Source organism: Notolepis coatsorum, assembly GCF_963971535.1.
Source record: "Notolepis coatsorum genome assembly, chromosome: 2".
NCBI classification, from domain to species: Eukaryota; Metazoa; Chordata; class Actinopteri; order Aulopiformes; family Paralepididae; genus Notolepis; species Notolepis coatsorum.
Window position 1 is genome coordinate 34,533,476 of NC_140166.1, and position 15,400 is coordinate 34,548,875.

At 46.3% G+C, this 15,400-nt stretch overlaps 1 protein-coding gene across 1 annotated transcript in view; it reads right to left on the minus strand.

Annotated features, from left to right (window-relative positions):
• The window catches only part of notch1b (notch receptor 1b), a 97,456-nt gene extending 82,818 nt beyond the window's left edge, over nucleotides 1–14,638 (minus strand). Inside the window, 2 exon segments of the mRNA XM_084308106.1 lie at nucleotides 13,486–13,567; nucleotides 14,419–14,638. Of these exon segments, the coding sequence (XP_084164232.1) occupies nucleotides 13,486–13,567; nucleotides 14,419–14,476 (140 nt within the window). The 5' untranslated portion in view covers nucleotides 14,477–14,638.
• Nucleotides 14,639–15,400: the final 762 nt, after the last annotated feature.

Sequence of the window (15,400 nt, forward strand, 5' to 3'; positions counted from 1 at the left end):
CTCTCCCTACAGTACCTCTACCTCTCTCTCTCCTACAGTACCTCTACCTCTCTCTCTCCTACAGTACCTCTACCTCTCTCTCTCCTAAAGTACCTCTACCTCTCTCTCTCCTACAGTACCTCTACCTCTCTCTCTCCTACAGTACCTCTACCTCTCTCTCTCCTACAGTACCTCTACCTCTCTCTCTCCTACAGTACCTCTACCTCTCTCTCTCCTACAGTACCTTTACCTCTCTCTCTCTCCTACAGTACCTCTACCTCTCTCTCTCCTACAATACCTCTACCTCTCTCTCTCCTACAGTACCTCTATCTCTCTCTCTCCTACAGTACCTTTACCTCTCTCTCTCTCTCCTACAGTACCTCTACCTCTCTCTCTCCTACAATACCTCTACCTCTCTCTCTCCTACAGTACCTCTACCTCTCTCTCCCTCCTACAGTACCTTTACCTCTCTCTCTCTCCTACAGTACCTCTACCTCTCTCTCTCCTACAGTACCTCTACCTCTCTCCTCTCCTACAGTACCTCTACCTCTCTCTCTCCTACAATACCTCTACCTCTCTCTCTCCTACAGTACCTCTACCTCTCTCTCTCCTCTACCCTTCTCTCTCCTCTACCTCTATCTCTCTCCTCTACCCCTCTCTCTCTCCTCTACCTCTCTCCATCTGTTCTCTACCCCTCTCGCTCTCCTCAACCTCTCTCTCCTAACCTCTTTCTCTCTCTATCTCATCTATCTCTGTGCTCACCCCTCTCTCTCCTCTAGAGTCTACAGTACCTCTCTCTATCTCATCTATCTCTGTGCTCACCCCTCTCTCTCCTTTACAGTACCTCTCTCTATCTCATCTATCTCTGTTCTCACCCCTCTCTCTCTCTCCTCAACCTCTTTCTCTCTGTCCTCCCCCTCTACCCCTCTTTATGTCTGTCATCTACCCCTCTCTCTCTGTCTGTACTCGCTCTCTCTCTCCTCCACCTCTCTCTGTCCTCTACCTCTCTCTCTATCTCTCTGTCTCTCTCCTCTACTTCTCTCCATCTCTCTCCCTTCACTTCTCCAGTGTTTTACCTACAGTATATTTAACAGTGGTGAGCCACCACCACCGGTAGAGAAGATATCCAACTTAAAGAATTAAAGTCAAACATGAGGCCATGTAGCTCTTCATCTTGCTCTCAAACCAGAACCAGCTCCTAAAAACAGGGACTGAACGTGGAACCAAAACCAAAATGACCACCAAGCCCCACTGGTGCACAGAAATTACAGGGGCCTCTCTCTCTCTCTCCATATCGTTCTCTCTCTCTCTCTCTCCATATCATTCTCTCTCTCCATATCGTTCTAACTCTCTCTCTCTCTCTCTCTCTCCATATCATTCTCTCTCTCTCTCTCTCTCTCCGTCCATCCTTCCATCTCCATCCTTCTCTCTAATCATCGGGGAGCATTGACCTGGGCAGACCACATCTGGCAGCCTTCATTATTAGAGACCCTGTTTATTTGGTCCTATTACCGACGCACAGCCCATGGGAACTAGCCTGCTCTTGCAGGGACTATAACTAGAGGAGGGTGGGGGCTTGTGAGTCACAGCAGCTCCTAATGACTAGTGCCAGCGCCTGCTTTACGGGGCTGGGAACCACTTAAGAGACTTTAAGGGTGTCTGAAGGTGTAACTGACAACCAGACACCGGGGTTGTTACTGTACACAATGACTTGTTTATATGTGGGGTTTTGGATAAGTGGCTTTTAAGCCTCTGATTGAGGAAAGTGTTGACTTGTTTCTTTTAGGCAACATGGTCTATCTATCCACAAAGCCACCTAAAATATCTTGATTGAACAAACTGCTTTATTTAACCTCAAAGACACGGTTCCCTCCTCCTACATACCGTATGGACGACGAGTGTCTGGGAGCCTCTGTATGAATGGTCACAGCTCTCAAAGAACACCTGCCACATAGGGAGACGCATACTCTCTGTGCACCCATGTGGGGAAAAACCACAAGTAATCATGGGTAGCATGGAACACGCTGCCTTGTGGGTATAATGCGCACGTCCCTTTCAGTTGGGCTGCGATCCGCAGGACAGGTGGTCTGGCTCCAAAACATCAAATGAGGGAGTGTGGTTTGGAATATGTTCAGGGTTCTTGCCCAACACACACACACACACACACACACACACACACACACACACACACACACACACACACACACACACACACACACACACACACACACACACACACACACACACACACACACACACACACACACACACACACACACACACACACACACACACACACATGTTGTCTTTTACACACACACTCCCCACAAACTATGTCTGTACGTCATATCAGCCTGTGTGATCAAAGTCTGTGTGATTTGTCTTGGCATATGCCGAGCTGGAGGGCTCAAATGTCACGCCACCGATCCAGAGTGCTGAAGCCCCACGCCAAGTCACTTCCATCAGGCAGACCACTCCGTCCTTCAGCCCCTCTCACCAGCTGGGGATCTCGAAACCCGACGGAACCCGACACTGCTGGCGGGAGCGGCGGCCGTATAAAAGCCTTTGGGCTGTGTGCTGTTCTTCATCGTGATGATATGATCAAATACGGCACCTCTTCTCACCCCCCGCCCCCACCTCTACCCCCCCCCCCCCCCCCTCCAGGGCCACGTTTCCTGAGTCTGAATGGGGGGGGGGGGGTTCTCATCTGACCAGAGCAAACAAGAGGTGGCATTGAGGAATCCCCAGAAATCAAAGAAACAAGGAAGCACTTTCATTGATGTGGAAGGATTGGATACTGTAGCTGTCACTCAGCAGTCACTGCAGGCCGAGGATTAATGGGACGGCTCGTTATCAGGCGGGAGTTGTGGAAGTACACTATATGCACCAGTACACAGGGGGTAGGAGAAGAAGAGAGGAGAGGGGGTAAGAGAGGAGAGGAGAGGAGAGAAGAGAAGAGAAGAGGAGAGTGGTAGGAAAGGAAGAGAGAAGAGAGAGTAAGAGAGGAGAGAGGGCAGGAGGAGAAGAGAGGAGAGGGGGTAAGAGAGGAGAGAAGAAAGGAGAGGAGAGAAGAGAAGAGGAGAAGGGTAGGCGAGGAAGAGAGAAGAGGGGGTAAGAGAGGAGAGAGGAGAGGGGGCAGGAGGAGAAGAGAGGAGAGGGGGTAAGAGAGGAGAGGAGAGGAGAGAAGAGGAGAGTGGTAGGAGAGGAAGAGAGAAGAGCAAGTAAGAGAGGAGAGGAGAGGGGGCAGGAGGAGAAGAGAGGAGAGGGGGTAAGAGAGGAGAGGAGAAAGGAGAGGAGAGAAGAGAAGAGAAGAGGAGAGGGGTAGGCGAGGAAGAGAGAAGAGGGGGTAAGAGAGGAGAGAGGAGAGGGGGCAGGAGGAGAGAAGAGGGGAGGGGGCTCTTGCCTCACACAGATTAGATGCACACACACACACACACACACACACACACACATACACACACACACACACACACACACACACACAGTCACACACACACACACACACACACACACACACACACACACACACACACACACACACACACACACACACACACACACACACACACACACACACACACACACACACACACACACACACACACACACACACACACACACACACACACACACACACACACACACACACACACACACACACACACACCAGGGAATTCATTAAAGCCCCAATGCCACTTGAGCAACTGATCTGTGGTTCTCCAGGCTCCAGTCTAAGGCTGAGGTTAGACTAGTGTATTCCTGGCGTTTTTTTATACGTTTTTGACGACGTATCATGTCCTATCTACACAGAAACGCGTTTTTTGGCGTTTTTTTGTGGATACGGCTGAAACGCAAAATTGTGTTTGCGTTTGGAGATACGCAAAAAAAACGCCAGGAATACAGCGTGTAGTCAGCACGGAGCAGTTGTTGCGAAAACGCCCATGCGCAGTAGATACCATCTGCGTGCCCTTCCTGTGTACAGTGTGTGGGAGCTCCGTGTCCCAAATAGCTTCAGCTATCATGTGTTGTCAAGTTATTGTTATAAGGACCCCAGTCCAAGCTACAACAGTCTGCATTCCCTTAACAATTGTTTGTATTGAGCCGTATTGTATTGTACCCATATGCAATATGTTAAATAAAGTTTACATCCATTCATTCTGCTAGCATTACCGATGGCATGAGCAGCTGGCTAACGTGAGCTATCAGGATTCAGACCCTGTTAGCTCAGAGTTCCTCTTTCAACTTAAGAAGCATTAAACAAAATGGCCCAGTCATCTATTCACCTTTGTTTAATACACACAGCGTTGTCTCTAATGTTATCTAACTACTGATAGCTCGCGATATCATCAGTTTTGATGCTGGCTAAGTAGCGTGAGCTAACAATGCTACAATGCTACCGATCGTTTTTTAGCCTAAACTATCCGCTCTTGGTGGTCACTTGTGTTGATGTTAGTTTTGTTTCATCAACAAATGACAGGCAGAACACACAGTGAATGTATCCGTTTTGTTTATTGCACTTTTATTAGGCTTTGCTGAAAAAAGAATTGCTGCATTGAGCAAGATGGTGGCGCGGCATAGGCGCCTGCCTTGTTGACATTTTCTTTGCTGGAGCTTCCAGGAAGTGTATTGGCACATTCGTTCTGATTGGTTGAAATTGCCTTCATGTTTGCCACCTACTGCCACCTACTGCTTTGGCAGTGTACTACATCAGTGTGCTTGGCTGACAAAAACGAAAAAAAAAACGAAAGTGTGACTCGAGGCGCATGACGTCGCGGCGATACGCGGCGATGCGTATAAGAAAACAATACGAAGATGATACGAAAGGTGTAACCTCAGCCTAAAACTACAGTGGCCGCAGGATTAGGTCCAGGTAGAGAGACCTTCACTATCCTGGCTCTGTCTGTCTTGTTTCTGAGGTGAAAAAACACCGTTTAGAGAGCAGTCTGACTAACGCTCAGCTTACTACAAGGGACATCGTTGCTACCTGGGTAGGACTTCAGTGAAGGAGGTGGGTCTGTGTTACACATCAGTGACACCAGAAGTAGCTAGTAGCACATGGGGTGAGACCCCTCACTACACACTACATCACCTCCATGTATGGGTGTGTTAACAATATCTTTATTTGGATCAATATATCCAAACAATATCTGAAATCCTTGCCACCTGCTGCTCCTGCTTTGATGTGTAGCACTTTTCTACAGGTTGATTGTTACTGTTTTATTCCGCTTGTATTTTATTAAGCTGAATTTTATTTTTTATTTTAAATTCTGGTTGTCTACTATATGTGTATTGTGCTTTGTTATGTATATGTATTGTCATAATTCGTACTTGCCTTCTTGGCCAGATCACCCTTGAAAAAGAGACCTCGTCTCAATGGGTTTTTATTTCTGGTTAAATAAATGTTTGATGATACCTATCAATTCAAAAGACGGCAAGCTTCATAATTAAATCAAGTGTCAAGTAGAGCTTCATAATTAAACCAAGTGTCAAGTAGAGCTTCATAATTAAACCACCCTCTCTGACCTCATCTTGGTTCTGTGCTGTTGGTGACATGATATAATGTGTCGGCTGGTATCATATTGATCATGTTAATGAATTGAACCGAACCGTAGCGAAATTTGGGCCAAAATATTGAATCATCGCCGTAAAATAATCAAAATCGTACAGTATTGCAATAAAACCGCTGAGGATTTACACCCCTATCTCCCAGTCTCTAGAGGGGACGGACGCCCCCCCTACCTGATCTACCTGAGACCACGCGATCCACTCTATCAACGTTCTGTCCAGAATCCTTTCTTTTCCAGGACCTTTGTCTTACAGATGGCGATGGTATGTGAGCTCTCAACGGCTTCCCTCCTCACTCCCTCACTCCCTCCTCACTCCCCTCGCAAAGCCCGAGAATCTCTCATCTCTCTGGCTGAGGGGCTTCAGCTAAACTCCTTGATTCCAGCCATTCGCGGCAATGGAATTCCCTGTTCACCGGCTAGCCCCCCCGGATTGACTAGGGTCAGCGCTGGTTTCAGTCACCGCTCCGGCCCTCTACAGTCAGACGAGAGGCCTCCTTCAAGTCCTTTGTAGATAAACTTCAGTCACACCATCTCATTGGTCCAATCCAGATATGAGGAGACGGAATTCCTGGTATGGAATGTGAAGTAGCCATGTCCGTAACTATATAAAAGTGAAGCTTTTGAATGACACTTGTCCTCAAAATAACACTCAGCTACTGTAAGGGAGTGGCTGCATTTTAATGAGGTGAGAGGAACTCAAAATTTGATCTAGGATGGAGGTGTAGGACTCTGAAAAGCACCTCTCCATCGAGTGGAGGTCCTTAGGGAATACTGTTACGACTGTCAGCCTGTTTCATTCATTGGGCCACATAGAGAATTGCTCAATAGTATTGTGGTGAAAATTAAATATCTACAGATTACCCCTTTATTGCCTAAGTATCCAATCAAATATAGCACCTAAAACTGCTCTTATAACAAGAATAAGATCATATCATATAACAGGAAAGTATGATGGGAGTATAATGGTAATTTCAGTGTTACCACCCTATCGGTCATTGTATAAATAATCACCATGGTAACACTTTTGTAATTAAATAATACCATGTGGTATAATCCCATTTAAACCGTAATACCAGTGGTAATGGCATGGTATTTACACCATTTTATTGGTCACCACCATCATTGTAGTGACCAAAGGAATGTTGGAAATACCATGATGCTGTCTTTGTCAGGGATATTACGTGAGTGAGGTTAGGAAGCCCTTTGAGTTGTCAGTTGTTGGCGAGAGTGGAGTAAGGCAAGCTATAGTGTTCCTGCATTAAGCTAGTGTTCCTGGAGTCGTGGACGGTCTGCACTAAGCTAGTGTTCCTGGAGTCATGGACGGTCTGCACTAAGCTAGTGTTCCTGGAGTCATGGACGGTCTGCACTAAGCTAGTGTTCCTGGAGTCATGGACGGTCTGCACTAAGCTAGTGTTCCTGGAGTCATGGACAGTCTGCACTAAGCTAGTGTTCCTGGAGTCATGGACGGTCTGCACTAAGCTAGTGTTCCTGGAGTCATGTCTGCACTAAGCTAGTGTTCCTGGAGTCATGGACGGTCTGCACTAAGCTAGTGTTCCTGGAGTCATGTCTGCACTAAGCTAGTGTTCCTGGAGTCATGGACGGTCTGCACTAAGCTAGTGTTCCTGGAGTCATGTCTGCACTAAGCTAGTGTTCCTGGAGTCATGGACGGTCTGCACTAAGCTAGTGTTCCTGGTAGGGGTGCACCGATATATTGGTCGGGTATCGGTATCGGCCGATAAGTGCCTTGTTGACTGCTATCGGCCTATCGGCCGATAAGCTCAAATGTGCCGATAGCAGTCGCCGATAAATAACCATCAATTTGTGTGGCGTCAAAAGGCAAAAAAAATAATTCACTCGCACAACACCCGCCGTCCCCCACACACACACACACGCTACTGCATCAGTTACTACTTATGATTAACAAGGCATTCGTTTTGTGGCATTAACGTTATATAGTTAGTGTTACACGGACAATAACATCAGCATATTATTATTACCCATAGCAGCAAGGCATTACTCCGAGTCCGTTCATAGTTCAGTTCCATTCCGTTGCAGCATGAGCTACCGGGAGGCAGAAGACTAACGTTACTGGTGAAAATGTGATTTACGTTGGAATACTCCTTTGCCAACTTGCTGTTTTGATTGATTGATTGAAAACTTTATTAACAGATTGCAGAATGGGTACAATACAGTACAGCTCAATACACACAATTGTTAAGGGGATGCAGACCAGAGAAAGACTTTCGTCTTGTTTACATCAGGGTCCCCCATTTTCAATTCATCAGGACATATATGACATACATGACATACAGATAGTCAGTACTGCTACATCTATACATTTATGACATACCAGATTTGCAAATACAGTACTGTTTGTGATACAGAAGGAGTCAGGAAAAGGGAGTATATACATTTGACGTAGAAACTGTACATTGGAGGAGGTTGGGTGGGGGGGGGTTGGGTACACTGGGATATTGACATCCATACTGGGTAATCTACATTGGAGGTGGTTGGGGGGGGGGGCACACTGTATATACAAGCAAAACTGTACATTGAGGGGGGGGGGGGGGGGGGACACACTGTACAAACAAACAAAATTGTACATTGGACTATTGACAAAACCATACTAGGTAAATGACTGTACATTGGAGGGGGTTGGGTTAGGATATTTACAGGGGCCAGTGTTGAATTGCAGTCTCCCGTAGGTGTCCCTTGAGAGAGGTTTTGAAAGTGGGTAGTGATCCACATTCCTTTACAGCTTTGGGTAGGGCGTTCCACATTGATGTGGCATAATTGCGAAACGTGTTTAGTCCCTTATTTGAGCCGAATCTGGGTTTAACATGATTTGTGGAGCTCCCTCTGGTGTTGTGATCGTGGTATTCACTGACCTTTGGGAAGTATTTTGACATGTACATGGGTACCTTGGTCGTGTAGTGTATCTTGTAGACCAGGCCCATTGCAAGTTGCTGTACTCTGTCGTCTACTCTAAGCCATCCTAGGTTGTCAAAGTGGGCAGGGGTGAGGTGGGTTCTAGGAGTAAGGTCAAGCAGTAGTCTGACCAGTTTGTTTTGAGATGTTTGTAATTTTGTTTTTAGCGCCTTTGAGGTGCTTTGGTACCATGAGGTGCAAGCATAGTCGTAGTACCCCTGAATGAGTGCTCCTGCCAGAGTCTTCAGGGTATTCTTGTTTACCAGAGAGGAGATCCGGTACAAGAATCGAGTTCGTTGGTTGACTTTTTTTATTACATTGGATGCCATTTTGTCACAGGAGAGATTAGCCTCTAGGATGGAACCCAGGTAGGTAATTTCATCTTTTCTTGTGACAATATTGTCACCCACTGTAACTGAGAAGCCGTCGGTCTTGCTGAGTTTGTTATTTGAACCGAAGAGAATGGACTCTGTTTTGCCCATGTGTAATGATAGTTTGTTATCAGCGAGCCATATGCAGATTCTGCCTAGTTCCGAGCTGAGGGTTTTTTCAACCTGTAACTTGTTCTTGTCAGAGACCAGCAGGGCTGAGTCGTCCGCAAACAGGAACAAGTTGCAGTCACAAGCTGACGACATGTCATTTGCATAAATTAGGAACAGTAGCGGTCCTAGTATGCTTCCTTGTGGAACACCACAGCTCACTGTGAGGGGGGGGGATAGGGTGCCGTTTACCTCCACCATCTGTTCCCTCCCCTCAAGGTAGGATTGCATCCAGCTCACTGATAGACTATCAAAACCAATTGCTTTTAGCTTGTCAATCAGAATGGAGTGATTGACCGTGTCAAAGGCCTTTTGTAGGTCCAGCATGACCATGCCGGAGTATTTTCCTGCGTCCACCTCTTGTTTGATGTGGTCATTCAAATAGAGAAGGCATGTGTCAGTGGAGTGGGATGTTCTGAAGCCAGATTGGAATTCGTAGATTAGATTTTTTTCCGCTAGGTACTTTTCGACCTGTTCGTAGACTATTTTTTCCATGACTTTCGAGATGGAGGTGAGAATAGAAACTTTGCTTGCAGGTCTGCAGCCATTATTGCTGGATTATGAATAGCCCCAACTTTAGCCAACGTAACGTTATGGCTAAACCTTTAACATTGCTTTCGGTTAGCTGTTCAATGCTAATAACACAACCAAGCGAACCCATCAGAGCTCCCCATCAACACCGCTCTGTCGGGAGGATGGCATTTAAGAAAGTATCTGCTGTTAAAATGACACAAACATTCGTTTTGTGGCATTAACGTTATATAGTTAGTTACACGTTCAATTACATCAGCATAGTATTTACCCGAAGATAGCAAGCAAGCCGTTCATAGCTCGGTTCCATTCCGTACCCAACTACCCATTCTGCAATCTGTTAATAAAGTTTTCAACCAGACAAATGTATAGAAAGGCTTTGTTTTATTATAACATTTGTTGCAGTAAAATCATTGTGTCTCGTTTGGCCATCCTGTGGAGCGCGCTGGTCGGCGGGCACTGCCGGGCAGCTAACGTATTAGCTTGTTGTGGTTCTGAGTTTGACTCGCATTCTCGCAAGCAGATCAATGGCGGCATGCCCCCGAAGTAGAAAATGAATAAACGCTTGCCGATTGGTGGTAAGAACAGCAGAAGGTGGGTGCTAGCGGTGTGGCGTAATTGGCCGAATCGACTGTCAATCAAAATGGTTCCATTGCATTGGTTGAAAGCTCTGGTTGAGGGAATAGTATCTCGCTGCAGGCCGCCAGAATGGTTCCATTGCATTGGTTGAAAGCTCTGGTTGAGAAAATAGTATCCCTCTGCAGGCCGCCAGACGATACTGGGAGATAGTGATACCATAAACATATTTCTTGATGTTTCCTTTTTTTAAGTAAGTAAAGAGGCCTACAAATACAAACATACACATACAAATATACAGTAGTTTCATTAAAAAAAAAAATAAAATAAAAAATATTAAGAAAAATTACAAATACTTATTTTTTGCCACAAGTATCGGTATCGGTATCGGCCGATTGTGTTAGTTGAACAATCGGTATTGGTGGCCAATTTTCATATCGGTGCACCCCTAGTTCCTGGAGTCATGTCTGCACTAAGCTAGTGTTCCTGGAGTCGTGTCTGCACTAAGCTAGTGTTCCTGGAGTCATGTCCGCACTAAGCTAGTGTTCCTGGAGTCGTGTCCGCACTAAGCTAGTGTTCCTGGAGTCATGTCTGCACTAAGCTAGTGTTCCTGGAGTCGTGTCTGCACTAAGCTAGTGTTCCTGGAGTCATGTCCGCACTAAGCTAGTGTTCCTGTGTTCCTGGAGTCATGTCTGCACTAAGCTAGTGTTCCTGGAGTCATGTCTGCACTAAGCTAGTGTTCCTGGAGTCATGGACAGTCTGCACTAAGCTAGTGTTCCTGGAGTCATGTCCGCACTAAGCTAGTGTTCCTGTGTTCCTGGAGTCATGTCTGCACTAAGCTAGTGTTCCTGGAGTCATGGACAGTCTGCACTAAGCTAGTGTTCCTGGAGTCATGTCTGCACTAAGCTAGTGTTCCTGGAGTCATGGACAGTCTGCACTAAGCTAGTGTTCCTGGAGTCATGGACAGTCTGCACTAAGCTCGCTCTGCCAACGCTAGAAATAATCTTCTGTCCTCACAGCACCCGTCCTCCAACCGCCAAAACAAACACAAACAACACTACCAATGAGCTTTGAAAGTAGCCTTTTACCCAACCTTTGAACTTTGTTTACGGCAGAGTGCCAGCCCTCTGGTGGCAGAGACATTTCGCACAAAGAGGGAGCAGCGTCAAAGGTACATACAAAGGAAAAAGCCCACCGTGCCCCTCAGCCCTCTTCCAAACAGTGGCGGTGAAGCCCCTATCCCCATAGCACCATCTCCATGTTTAATTGGAGATGTCTGAGGAGGAGGAGGAGGAGGAGGAGGAGGAGGAGGAGGAGGAGGAGGACAGTGCAAGGGGCACAATGATGGCTTTGTGGCCCAAAGAGGGGGGGGGGGGGGGGGGGGGCTGATTGAGGGGTGAATAATGCAGCCAGACCGAATTAAGAAGTGGCGGGAAGCCAAGATGGCCGCCTGGGCCCGGCAGTCCCGGAGCCCCGACCCGCCAGGCCCCTACGGTCGGGCTCCTCCTGCCCTCCTCCACGGCTGCTGTGGTAATGTGACACTGGCGGACAACCCCCCCCCCCCCCCATGCCAGGCTGGAAACGGAGCCAACCAACAGGTAGGCTTTTGTTCCCAGAACGGAGGGTTAGAAGGGTTTTGGACCACAATGGGGGATTCAACCTCTACATGTCAATGGACCCTCTGAGACCATAACATTATCTAAACGGTATTAAAAACAACCTGAACTTCTGACCTTGTTTAACCTTTATGTATTGGACTCAAATTATGAAGAGAACTAATTATAATCTCATGACATCTGTCTTCGAGAGTGTGTGTGAGAGAGAGAGAGAGAGAGAGAGAGAGAGAGAGAGAGAGAGAGAGAGAGAGAGAGAGAGAGAGAGAGAGACCACAGAGTGCCAATAAAGAAGGGACAAAATCCAGAGCAGAAGAGAAGAAGAGGAGAGGAGAGGAGAGGAAAGGAAAAGAGTGGACAAAAGACGAAAGGAGAGGAGAGAGAGAGGGGTAGGGGAGGAGAGGAAGAGAGGAGGGGGTAGGAGAAGAAGAGAGGAGAGGGGGTAAGAGAGGAGAGGAGAAAGGAGAGGAGAGAAGAGAAGAGGAGAGGGGTAGGAGAGGAAGAGAGAAGAGAGAGGAGAGAGGAGAAGAGAAGAGGGGGTAGGCAAGGAAGAGAGAAGAGGGGGTAAGAGAGGAGAGAGGAGAGGGGGTAGGCGAGGAAGAGAGAAGAGGGGAGCGGGTAGGCAAGGAAGAGAGAAGAGGGGGTAAGAGAGGAGAGAGGAGAGGGGGTAGGCAAGGAAGAGAGAAGAGGGGGTAAGAGAGGAGAGAGGGGACGGGGCAGGAGGAGAGAAGAGGGGTGAAGAGAGGAGAGAGGAGAGAAGAGAGGGCAGGAGGAGAGAAGAGGGGGTAAGAGAGGAGATGAGAGAAGAGGGGGTAAGAGAGGAGAGGGGGGCAGGAGGAGAGAAGAGGGGGTAAGAGAGGAGAGAGGAGAGAAGAGGGGGCAGGAGGAGAGAAGAGGGGGTAAGAGAGGAGAGGAGAGAAGAGGGGGTAAGAGAGGAGAGGGGGGCAGGAGGAGAGAAGAGGGGGTAAGAGAGGAGAGAGGAGAGAAGAGGGGGCAGGAGGAGAGAAGAGGGGGTAAGAGAGGAGAGGAGAGAAGAGGGGGTAAGAGAGGAGAGGAGAGAAGAGGGGGTAAGAGAGGAGAGAGGAGAGAAGAGGGGGTAAGAGAGGAGAGAGGAGAGAAGAGGGGGTAAGAGGGGAGAGGGGGGCAGGAGGAGAGAAGAGGGGGTAAGAGAGGAGAGAGGGGAGAAGAGGGGGTAAGAGAGGAGAGAGGAGAGGGGGCAGGAAGAGAGAAGAGGGGAGGGGGCTCTTGCCTCACACAGATTAGTCACACAGAATTAATGGTCGTGGGGAACAATGGTCGCCGAGCTTCTGGCAACCCCAGCTGTCGCTCCGTGAAAGAAAAGAGAAACAAGATTTAGGCACTGAGAGCCTTGAGAAACTCTGGCTGGAGAGGGGAGAGTATAGTGGCATCAGACATTAGCAGACTGAGACACACACACACACACACACACACACACACACACACACACACACACACACACACACACACACACACACACATATAGTGACCCCTTGTAATGTCCTCATCAATGACCACACATGTCTGTCTCTGGCTATCTGCCTTCCAGGAATAGGCTAGTGTAGTATAGTCGTCATTTGTGTACCCCTTTGCATATCCTCATTTCCCAAACTCTGATGACAATTTCAAAGACATTTTACTTTGTAAAAATGGTTCACTGTAGTAGGACTTACCCAACTTTACTTTATCTTTTTTTTTACTCAAACGGTGAAATAAATCAGATGTTGAACTTACTTGCATTCTCCATTTCCATCTGGAGTAGCTTCACATCTGCCCTGGTTCAAACACGACTCGGTAGGCATGGAGCATCTCAGGCCTGCAAATGGAAAACGTTAATACAACTGAGCCTCTGTATACAACTGCGAAGTTCATCACACTAGCGGTTGCCAGTCTTGCGTCAACTTTTTTTTACGGGGCCAGAACTGAACCGCACAGTTATTACAAGATCAAAACCATGTGATGCACTTAAAAAATACCCTCTAGATGTTTATTCCACCCATGAGTATAATAAATGGCACGAGCATGCGTTGACGGGTGTAAAAGTCTAGGTGTGAATCTTGCCACCTCGAAGTGCAGTTTGTTGTGGCGAATTGGACTTGACGCCACATCGGAAGACACATTCCGGTCTGTGCAGCTGTCCCAACTCCCCGGAGGATGTACTATATTTGGGGAGTAACATAGCTCCGCAAAAACCGTTGTTACTCATAACAGCCAAGGCTTTGAGTTTTCATGCTCTCGAGAAAACTGTGAGTGCGCGCTCCGCACACGGTGAAGATACAGTAGAGCAGCCCAGCACCCAAACAGCTGCTTGGTCAAAGTTGCACAAATCCATCCACTTTGATTGGGTGAAGGTTCGTGTGGTATATGTGCCATGTGCATGAATTACCTAATGGAATTGGCAAATATAATAATAAATCATATAGTAAATCGCGGAGGAACCACTGAAAAAAAAAAACAGTGTTCAAATGAATACAAGCAAATAAAAAATTGACCCCACGGCTGTGGTCCAAATAATTGATAAACCTATTGAAAATCAACAAGTCGGTGTTTAGTGTCAATCAGTAGCCTAAGCTTGAAAAGTACTTTCTAAAGTAGCCTATTTATTGACAAAATCAGTGCCTGCATGATCATCAGTCAATCTGTGGACCTGTCATCCCCGCCACTTACCTCGTGTTACAGCGATCAGCGACAACAAGAAAGTTAGTTTCACAAAGAAAATATGCATTCCTTCTGATTTAAAATTGTTGTATAATCCCACGTGAGTTTTTCATAGATCCAATGTTAGTCTTCCTCTTCGAAAGGTAAAAAAAAAAAAAAACGTTCAATGCATCCTTGAATAGATCCAATAAAGTAAGCGGCTGCGACGTGCGTCTCTGACCTCCGTAGCCTACATGAGATGCTGTCACGTCAGTTCCCGAATTGAAAATGACTTGAGGGACTCAGTTCTCCATTCGCCGCTCCGCATCTAGGGGCGTCATCCTTCACTGTTATTCCCAGGACTGTGTGAGTAGCACTGGGGGGAGACACGCCCACTCTGTAGTATTGCAGTTTTAAAACATTTTCCCGGGTGTTTTCTATACGGATGATTGGCCAATTAATAATTAACGCTTGCAAGTGAAAATAAACATAATGAAGAGTTCATTCATCTGCAAAAACGGATGACCCCGTTTGTATTTATTATACTTTTATCATATATAATTTTTTTTTATTATTATTATTATTATTATTATTATTATTATTATTATTATTATTATTATTATTATTATTATTATTATTATTATTATTATTATTATTATTATTATTATTATTATTATTATTATTATTATTATTATTATTATTATTATTATTATTATTATTATTATTATTATTATTATTATTATTATTATTATCCTATATCGTGATTTTCTTTTTATTCATTCTATTTTTATTTCATTTTAATTTAATTAATTCATTTTAAGAATGTCTCTTATCTGTTTTTGCTCATTATGCTTTTCAGATGGCGGAATGTACACGTTGGGGGCCACGTGGTGCAGGTGAGTGGCGGGTCGCAGGACGGGTGCCACTATAGCAACTTGATATTGAAGCCATTAAAAAGCACAGTTTTTTCTTGGCAGAAAGGCAAAAACAACAGTTTACTTTGTTCACATAG